The 10,509-nt window shown below is 40.7% G+C and overlaps 1 protein-coding gene across 1 annotated transcript; it reads left to right on the top strand.

Moving 5' to 3' along the window:
- The first annotated feature begins 223 nt into the window (after positions 1–223).
- LOC145103491 (putative membrane protein At4g09580) lies at positions 224–2,665 on the top strand. Its single transcript, XM_079040894.1, has 5 exons — positions 224–352; positions 544–864; positions 1,491–1,761; positions 1,843–2,013; positions 2,134–2,665. The coding sequence occupies exons 2-5, from the start codon at positions 605–607 to the stop codon at positions 2,263–2,265; spliced, it is 834 nt and encodes a 277-aa protein (XP_078897020.1). The 5' UTR covers positions 224–352; positions 544–604; the 3' UTR covers positions 2,266–2,665.
- The last annotated feature ends 7,844 nt before the right edge of the window (positions 2,666–10,509 follow it).

The following is a 10,509-nucleotide window of genomic DNA, read 5'->3' as shown; positions in this document are numbered from 1 at the left end:
ATTTTTTTTATTAATAAAACTTTAAATTAAACAGACAAAAAATATAAAAGATGTATCAAAAGAGTATTTTAGTCTTTTTAATTTTTCGAAAGACTAAAACCATGTACAAATATGGTCAAAAAACCACCAATCTAAAAGAATTATAATTTGGATCAAATTTCGGAAAAAACTACATACTAAAGGGACCACTTTCGAAGTTTTGCCTAAAATAAAATGTCAGTGATGACTTTTCTTTTGTAACATATGGTGAGTTGCTCTTATTATGGCTACCGTTGGCCACTAAAATCTCTCACGATTCAGAATCCTGTCAATCTCTGTTCAATTTCGACAAAACTCCCTTCCTAGGGTTCAGGTAGTTGACTACCTATCCATTTCAACAATTCTTCCCTCTTTCTCCAATTTCCGATCCTTCAATTAAGGGGAATCAATTTCAAGTGTCGTGAATCTAGGGTTAATCAGATCAATGTAAAATACTATAAATATAAACAAACATTGCACCTTTGATGGCATCAACTAATTCGTCTTCATTATCTTACAATGAAGATTGAGGGTTTTGCGGTGTCTTCATCATCTCCTTATTCGCTTCGAACCGGTTGTCTTGTTGATGGCAGCGCCGAGGATTCTGGTGGCGGAGTCCGAAAGGCTGATGAGGGATGTAGAGATGGGGGAAGATTCCCCTACTAGTAAGAAGCATGTAGGTTCTAAATTGGAAAAGACGTTCCCTCTGACTAGATGGGAATTCTCGATGGCTTTGGGCGTTTTCTTGGTTTTTTCGATCGGTTTGTTCTTCATTTATCAGACAATGCCAGCTGCTGATGGTCAACTTAAGCTGCCTAGATCCATATCGGATCTGCGAATCTTGAAGTACGTACCCAAATTCTTACTTTTTTTGCTTTATTACAATCTTAACTATTGCTGATCTGAATGTAGTTGCTTGGAATTATACCTGTACTAGAATTTCTTATGGTTTTTTTCTTTCTGTAAGTTGGTAATTATGTGGGTTGTAAGCAATATGAATTCTTTTGGTCGTGGGTCTAGTCAATGTCTATATATCCTTCAAAATGGTGATACTAAACTGATGTATTTCTTATGTAGTGACCTGCCTTAATGTATAACATATAATTTTCAAGGTTAACACATGAGAACATAAAAAAGAAGATAGTTTTGGCCATAGCCAAAGAGATAGTGTATGAACAGCTACAAAATATGGAAATTTTAATTTGCACATACACACAAGAGCTCAAATAGATACACAATGATAGTTTTTTGCACCATTGGTGAAATGTCTGATTTGCGTCCCATTTCCCACATAGAGGCAAGATCAAGAACACACTTTAGGATATTCAAAGGACCCTAGAAAATGATTTTACTTCAAAGTCCCTTACACACCAAATCTCTGTTTATGGTATTGTATCTTTTCTTCATCCATTGTAATGGTAACCTCATTGGCTTGAATAAAATGTTTGTATGTTTTTTTGTTTTGTTTTCAGAGATCACCTTGGGGCATATGCAAGCATTAATCCAACAAAGTTCATTGTAGGTTACTGCTCCACTTACATATTCATGCAGACATTTATGATTCCAGGGACAATTTTCATGTCATTGCTTGCTGGAGCCCTTTTTGGTGTTATTAAAGGCATCTTCTTGGTTGTGTTTAATTCCACTGCTGGTGCTTCATCCTGCTTTTTCCTGTCAAAGCTAATTGGAAGGCCCATAGTTTACTGGCTCTGGCCAGGAAAGTTAAAATTGTTTCAGACAGAGGTAAAAATAATAAAATTACTGTCCAAGTGGCAAGTGCTTTTTTCTGTTTTCTTACTTCTCAGTTTCTAATCTTAATCTCAGGTAGCAAAGCGAAGAGACAAATTGCTGAATTACATGCTGTTTTTGAGGATAACTCCAACTTTGCCAAATCTTTTTATTAATTTGGCATCACCAATTGTTGATGTACCATATCATGTATTCTTTTTGGCTACAGTTGTTGGCCTTGTCCCAGCTGCGTATGTTACTGTCAGAGTAAGTCATTTCAAATAGCAATGTACTTTGAAATTGTGAAATTTTGCATTTAGTATGAAATTTGTGATTGGTAATTGTATGAAAGGTTGTGTTGGTGTTTGAAACTGTGAAATTTTGCAGGCTGGGCTAGCACTTGGTGATCTGCATTCGGTTAAAGATCTGTATGATTTCAAGACATTATCAGTGCTTTTCTTGATTGGCTTCATCTCCATACTTCCAACAATCTTGAAGAAGAAACGGATATATGAGTAATCTCTCTCTGTCTTCTAGACATGTCTGTAATATAACTATTACACACTTACAAAATGTTATACAAATTTAGAGTGGCGAATGGAAGAGAAGAGAAGAAGGCTATAATTTATTCCGTAAAGCATAACAATTGTTAAATCTTTTTGGTGTTCCTATTGAAAAAAAAACTGGCAAATAGAGTTGAAAAGTTCTTTATAGATTCTGAGATATAGATATATGTACTTCTCTGTAGAAGAAAATCAGGATTTTGTTTTTTTTTTGTTTTTAAATTTTCTTTGTGTTGAAAAGTTGTTTATAGCTTCTTGCCTTTTGTTTCTGCCTTTTTGTTTAGCTTTTCATGTAAGACATGAATTTATATCGTACTTGTAGTGACAGTTTTATAGATTGGTATCTTGTGAATTTATATCCCAACTCTTCCACTTTGGTAATCATGTGATGTGATCAGCTGGATACTCTCTGTCTCTCCCACATATCTTCTAATAATCCTCCTGCTTCATTATGTCTTGTTAACACATATGAGAGTATGATGTGGATGATGACAACCGTGACTTTTGGGATAATGTAAATTCCATGTGTTTAAATTGTTTTGGTCGAATTTAGAATTTGTTAAAGAGGATCTGGAATTAGAAGAAATTTGAGACCAATAGGATTGTAAGGGGAAATTTGGATTTGCTTTTCAAAACAATTTATCGATTTATTGGCTTTTTGAAGAAATTTAATATTTTTCTTGGAATCAGAAGAAATTTAATATTTTTTTTGCTTTCCTTATAAATTTAAACTCAAATGTTTAGACATTGATAGTAGTTAACAAAATGTTTTCTTTAGGTGGTTCTAAAATAAAAAAAAAAATCTAGGAGTTTGACTTATTTCACCATCGAAGTATCAAAATCGACTTGATTTAGCCATTGAAAATCTGATCACTCTAAATTGGACCATAAAGATTGAGTTTTGACTCGTTTACCCTTACGAACTCAAAATACCCCTTTACCCCGTTTTTTTGCCAACGTGACATCCTAAATTAGACACTGAACTTCTGATCATGCTAAATTAGAAGAATGTCTCTTACGTAAAAGGTCTTCAACACAATCTCATTTCAATCAGCCAACTGTGTGATGCTGACTATGAAGTTCACTTTAACAAGAGAAAAGGAAATGTTGTTGATCAAAAGAATGTCACTGTTCTGACTGCAAATCGATAGAATAACATTTATGTTTTGGACATGTTCTTTGCTGACAATTCACTTCGTCCCTGCTTATTCTCTCGTGCCTAATCTCATCTTAATTGGCTGTGGCACAAGAGATTATCTAATTTGAACTTCGAGAACATATCAAAGATTTCTAGGAATAAACTTGTAAGAGGGATTCTTAAGATGCAGTTTGTCAAAGATAAATTATGCTCAATGTGTGAAAAGGGAAAGAAAACCAAGTCCTCCTTTAATCCAAAGTCTCGTTCCTCCATTATCAAACCTTTTCATTTTCTCCACATGGGAATTTTTGGACCGGTCCCAATTAAGTCAAGGGATGGGAAGAAGTATACTCTCGTTATTGTGGATGAATTTTCAAGATTTACCTGGGTAGTCTTTTTAAGGAAGAAGAGTCATGTTACTGATGAAATCATTTCACTCCTTAAGCAACGGGAGGTTATTTATAATCATAAGGTCACGCAATTACATAGTGATCATGGAACTAAATTTAGAAATTCCTCCCTGGAAGACTTTTGCTCAATCTCAGGAATCTCTCAAAAATTCTCAGTTGTTAGAACTCCCTAACAAAATGACATTGCTAAAAGAAGAAATAGAACTCTCATTGAAGCTGGAAGAACTATGGTCGTTGAAGCTGGTCTTCCTCTGTCTTTTTGGGCTGAAGTCGTCAACACTACATGTTATACCCAAAACCGCTCCATCAGTGTTAAGCTCATGGGAAGACTGCCTATAAGCTACTTAAGGGAAGGAAACCGGGCATATCTTACTTTCATGTGTATGGATATGTCGGCTACATTTTGAATCAAAGAGATTACCGATCTAAGTTCGAAGCCAAGGCTGATGAAGGAGTGTTTTTGGGTTACTCTGTATCCAAGGCTTTCAGGGTGTTCAATCTTTCAAGACAAACTACTGAAAAAACTGCTCATGTTACATTCGATGAAGACTCATTCATTCATGATAGAATTGATCATCCTTCATCCATTCTGAATGAACTTACCTTCAGCCCATCAGACCCCGATTTAGAATTATTACCAAATGATACTGAGCCTGTTGTTCCTAATGTTAATCATATTATCAGCTCTCAATCGAACTTTAAAGATCAGCATGTCGCATCTGAAGAAGCTTAGTCATCTAATCAGGAAGATTTTGTTCCAAATAAGTCGAATGAATGTAATAATCCTAGAATTCTTCGAGATCATCCTGAATCTCAAATCATTGGAGATGTAAATTCTGGGATTCTCACTCGTTGTAGAGTCAGCAACAACTTCTGCATGTTTGTGAATTTTGTCTCAATGATTTCCCTGAAGGAAGTTGACTGGATCAAGGCTATACATGGTGAGCTGAATGAATTTGAACGTTATCGTGTGCGGACTCTTGTTCCCAAGCCTCAAGGAAAAACTATCATTGGCACTCGGTGGGTGTTCAGGAACCAAGATGGATGAAAATGGGGTCGTCATTAGAAACAAAGCAAGACTTGTGGTCCAAGTATTTTGTCAACTAGAAGTATGAGACTATGATGAAATGTTTTCCCCCGTTGCTAGACTTGAAGGAATTCGTTTGTTTCTTGCTTTTTCTTCATTCAAGAACTTCAAAGTATATCAAATGGTTGTTAAGACTACCTTCTTACACGAGAATCTTCAAGAAGAAGTCTTCCTAAAGCAACCTATATGTAACGACCCGTGTCCGGTATGGTAATTCCTTGGTATTTATTTTGAAATTTTGTAAGAGGGACTCGGCGAGTTCATAGCCTGACTCGCCGAGTAGGGTCGCGCCTTCGAGCACGTGTGAGCCGGGGACTCGGCGAGTCCATATTCCTGACTCGGCGAGTCCATCCGTCTGGGTGAAACCCTAAATCCCCGGGTTGCCCACTATTTAAGTCACCTTATAGCCCCATTCTCGCCTCCCTCACCCTGAGAGCACTGTGAGAAAGAACCCTAATCCACCCTTGTGTGAGCTAAGTGTTTTGTGCCATTTTGTGAAGGTTTGAAGAAGGAGAAGAAGAAAGGAGCAAGGAGAAGAGGTGTAGTGCAAAGATCCAAGGGCAAATCTGAGTGATTTGAGGTATTTTCGGATTTTCCCTCTTGTTATATGCTTTAAACCTCCATTAGAGCTCTCCTAGGAACTAGTTGATGCTTGTTCCAAGCCTTATGTTTGCATGAATGCCTTAATAAGTCGAGATATCTTTAGATCTGAATGATTGGGTGTTGTAGAGCCCAGATCTACTGCCTTTTTGGAGTTACTTTGCATATTAACCATAGATCTACCCATTTTGTGCATCTTTTAGCCTTATTTCCCTTATTCATGAGGTTGTACACGTAAAGTTGGAAACTTTACGTGGTAAATCAGCTTATTGGACTCAGATCTATCAATTGTATGTGTTGGATTCAAACAAAATCGAGTAAAAATCAGTTGCATGGCGGCAACTCGGCGAGTCGGGAAGAACGACTCGGCGAGTTGGGTCGCGAGTTCCCGATTCCTTCATTTTTATCAGTGTCGAGTGGATCCAGTGAGTTAGAGAGTGGACTTAGCGAGTTGAGAGTAGACTCAGTGATGGAGGGACTCGGCGAGTTGTTCATACAACTCGGCTAGTCCAAGGCAATCTTCTTAAGCTCAAGAACAACTCGTCGAGTTGTTCATAGGACTCGGCGAGTCGGATGAAGATTGTTTGAGTTCTTGGATCGGGAGAGTACTCGTCGAGTCGATGCCATACTCGACGAGTAGCAGCGAGTTGAGTCGAGGAGTGAGAATAGGGACTCGGCGAGTTGGCGGCCCAACTCGGCGAGTCAGGTCAACTATGGGTTGACTTTGACCGAGAGTTGACTTTGTCTGAGAGTTGACCTTGACCAAGGGTAAAAGAGTCATTTTACCCAGTGCAGTGTTTAGTATCTGATTGAGTGTGTTTATGGACTTGTAGCCGGGGAGATACCGGAGCAGCAGCAACTAGCTTCCAGAGCCATACACTCAGCAGCCAGTTCACGAGGTGAGTTTCCCTTTAGTAGGAACGGGTCTACGGCCACAATGCCGGCCCGTGTAATTATCAGTAGTTCCGGTCTTTAGTTTGATGTAGTAGTTAGCTGGCTTGACGTCTTTGTGATTCAAGCATATTTGTGTTATGTGTTCCGGACTTCGGTCCGATGCAGTTAGTTCCGGACTTCGGTCCGATGCAGTTAGTTCCGGACTTCGGTCCGATGCAGTCAGTTCCGGACTTCGGTCCGATGCAGTTAGTTCCGGACTCTGGTCCGATGCAGGGGACAAGGTCCCAGTTAGTTCCGGACCTCGGTCCGATGCAGCTAGTTCCAGACTTCGGTCTGATGCAGTGGGCAAGGCCCAGTATGTGATTTATATGTATTGTATGGTATGAGGTAGTTTGGGGGAGCTCACTAAGCTTCGTGCTTACAGTTTCAGTTTTGGTTTTAGGTACTTCTGCTTGAAGAGGGAAGAGCTCGGGATGATGGCATCGCACACACCACAGCTTCAGCTTTTATCCTGGGAGTTGATTTGGTTCTTGATTTTTATATGACATGGATATGATACAGTTTTCCGCACAGTGTTTTTATTATTATTTTGAGATACATCATGTATGGTTTATGATATGACACTCAGATTATGGTTTTTGGTTATGTTGAAAAACGAAATTTTCGGGTCGTATTTTTGGGTCGTTTCAAGTTGGTATCAGAGCCCTAGTTTGAGGGATTCGGATACACTTCCGGGTGTATCTGAACTCAAACTAAGGGGAAATAAAAAGATTTTTAAAAGGAAAATGTTTTCTAAAAGAATTTTGGAAGCACTTAGAAAGAAAGAAATTTTTAAACAAGATAAGGGTGTGGTGCATGCGATCAGCCGAGCTCAAGTAAGTACTCCCAAATTACCCATACAAGTTATTTGTTCAGTTTCCGTTTCAGTAGAACAACATGCTAGTATAGGACTAAGGATCTAGGAGGATGCCTTATGTGCCTGCTTTATGTGTTACAGCTTTATGAGTATTGCATGCTAGTATTGAGTAGACAGCAGTAGGATAGCCTGTTTAGGTTATGCCTGATAGTATGAGCTTAGCACTGTATGCTAGATCAGTTTCTCGTTTTGAGAATAGTTTTGCCTGAGTATGTTTCCTTTATCCGAATGCTGCTTGCTTCGTGCTTTGTGGGAGTTCTGAGTGATGGAAGTTAGCCATTAGGTGAACACGTTACACCACATGTGATCAGGGTTGAATAATCCCAGAGTGCTGGAACTGGCCCTATTGCGCAGCTCTTGTTTGAGTCCAACCGTTATAGGGACGGGTCTTTTACTTGAAGGATTATCTGATCTTCGTCACGTGTGATGGTGTTCAGGTGATGGTTAACTAGCATTATAAGGAGACCTACAGCAGCTGAGGACTAGTTGAGTTGGGTTTGAGGTTTCCCTGGGGCAAGCCTAGGATGAGAGTAGTAGAGATCAGTAGTAGTAGAAGTGACTTGGTGGAGTCAGGGCAGTTCTTGAAGAAAGTACGGATAGATGTGGAAGGTAGTATGGGCCCGTACTACTGGAAGCAGAGGATCCGTACTCGAATCAAGAAAGGCTGAGACAAGACCAGGAAGCTAGTTGTAGTATCAATGATCCCTCGAGATATTTCTGTTTTCTAATGTAGTTGTGATGTGTTTCAGAATGGTGGTTTTGCGTTCGAGACCAGCAGCCGGCAGCGGAGGTGCCGGGGAGGGATCAGGTTCAGGCTCGGGGAATGAGCGCATGGATGAGCAGACCCGAGAGTTTCTTTCTTCGGAGATTACGCGCATCATTATAGAGCAGACTCCTGTGATCTTCGGTTCGATCAAGGAGGGGATTCTAGAGCTGATGGATGAGAGATTGGGCACCTTCCGTGCCGAGGTGGCGGCCATGATGGGGTCGCGCACCCTTACCTTCAGGGAGTTCAGGGCATGTGGAGCTCCGGACTATCATGGGGCGCGAGACCCCATAGCGAGCACCAGATGGTTGGCGGATGTGGCCAACGCTTTCCGTACTAGCAGATGTCCCGAGGGGGACAAGGTCAGATTGGCGTCCTGTCTTCTGAAGGACAGGGCACGGGATTGGTGGGAGGAGGTCGGACATGCCATTGGGGATGATGCAGCATTGGACGCCATGACCTGGGCTGATTTCTCTACCAGGTTCAGGGCGGAGTTTGCACCGGTCATTGAGGTGCAACAGCTAGCTAGGGAGTTTCAGGACCTCACCCAGACTACAGAGACAGTGGCGGAGATCACCGCCAAGTTCAGGGAGAGGACTCTTCTCGTTCCTCAGTATGTAGCTGATGAGGAAATGAAGAAGACCCGTTATCATGAGATGTTGCGGAGCGATATCCGCCAGTTTGTGAGCCGGTCCAGCTGTAAAACGCTGGAAGATATGATTGCTAGGGCTCGGGAGAGGGAGATTGATCTCGAGATGGAGAAGAAGAGGAAACCGGAGGCGGTTTCGGGTTCAGGCGGTTCGGGCAAAAAGCCCAAGGTTTTGGATCACAGATCTAGGAGTCAGCAGAGCCACGGTCGATGTGGCAAGTGTGGGAGATTGCACGAGGGAGCGTGCAAGGCAGGGAGTTCCGACTGCTACAAGTGCGGTCGGATTGGGCATTTGAGTAGGGATTGTACGGCCCCTGCTACTGCCGTCGCAACATCAGATCTGATTTGCTTTCAGTGAAATCAGAGGGGACACAAAAAGTCCCAGTGTCCGAGTTTAGCTGCAGCAGGGAAGGTGGCTGCACCTGCCCCTTCTACCTTGAGGATTACAGATGGCCGGCAGGGCCGAGCTGATGCGCCAGTGGCGAAGAGTAGGGCGTTTCAGATGACAGCAGAGGAGGCGCGAGCGACTCCTGATGTGGTGACAGGGTCGTTCTCTGTGAACGACATTTATGCTTTGGTATTATTTGATTCGGGGGCTACCCGATCATTCGTATCACTTGCGCTTAGCAAGAGATTTAGTAGGGCTCCAGGGGAGCTGGATGGTCCATTAGAGGTTGAGATAGCAGATGATAGGACCGTGAGGGTCGACAGAGTGCACAGAGGGTGTTCTCTTCAGTTATTTGATGCGTTTTCGTGCAATCAATGTACAACCAACTCATAGTAACAAATCATATCTCTAGGTTTGAAGAATATAAGATATTATCGTCTCATGATCACTCGTGATAAAATCCATGAAGTGATTCAAATGAGCGCGGGTTGAATCCAATACTCAGAACTTATGAGCACTCATGAGTGTTGTAGCACAACTTTGTCCACCAGCTTGGACCTCTACAAGCCAACCCATGACAGTCTTGATTCATATCTACTTCCAACATATGACCGAATGTGGATGGTTTGAATAACTTAGTCATTCCGGAAGAATAACCTAGTTATTATGGAAGTCAAAACATGCAAAGTGAAACACAAAAATAAATGAATCAATTATGGTATCAAACCCTATGAATATAAATATACCACTTTTATTTATCACCATACTGATTACTCATTATTCATTGTTTCGGTTTTATCAACTTTATACTTGAATTAAAAACACTGGTTGTCCCATGCTGCAAGCATGTACACTATGTTTTTCTAAACAATAGGTTTGCCATACACCAAGTATGAACTCTATGTTTGTCTATGATCATTTTCTTTGTGAACTAGATCAATTGAACATAATTTCAATGATTCTCTTTTCACACTCCCAATTCCTTGTCTTAAATGTAAGAATTCCAAATTCCTATCATTTATTGAAATCTGTATAGATTTTAAACTTATATGCACCGTTCCTCTTGTAATGATTATGCACAAAGCCACAAAGACTTGGCAACAATCATTACAGAGTATCCCAATGGAGAGCAATTCCATGGAAACGATGTCTCAGATTCAAAGCGCATTGCTTTGAACATGCTTCTTGCATTAAGTTTCTTTAACCTTACACATATTGCTTCCACCTATGAAGACAACTCTATATTCCCATTTTGACTACCACTTCTGAACAAGAGTTGCCTCTTTTCAGACTATGTCAATATGGTCCTTCCAAAAATTAACACTATACTTCCAACTGTCCCTGAGCAACCA

This window comes from Lactuca serriola, chromosome 1 (assembly GCF_051521515.1).
Source record: "Lactuca serriola cultivar US96UC23 chromosome 1, Lser_US96UC23_V15, whole genome shotgun sequence".
Classification (NCBI taxonomy): Eukaryota; Viridiplantae; Streptophyta; class Magnoliopsida; order Asterales; family Asteraceae; genus Lactuca; species Lactuca serriola.
The sequence above is the reverse complement of the archived record's forward strand: the minus strand, read 5'-3'. Positions and strand labels throughout refer to the sequence as shown.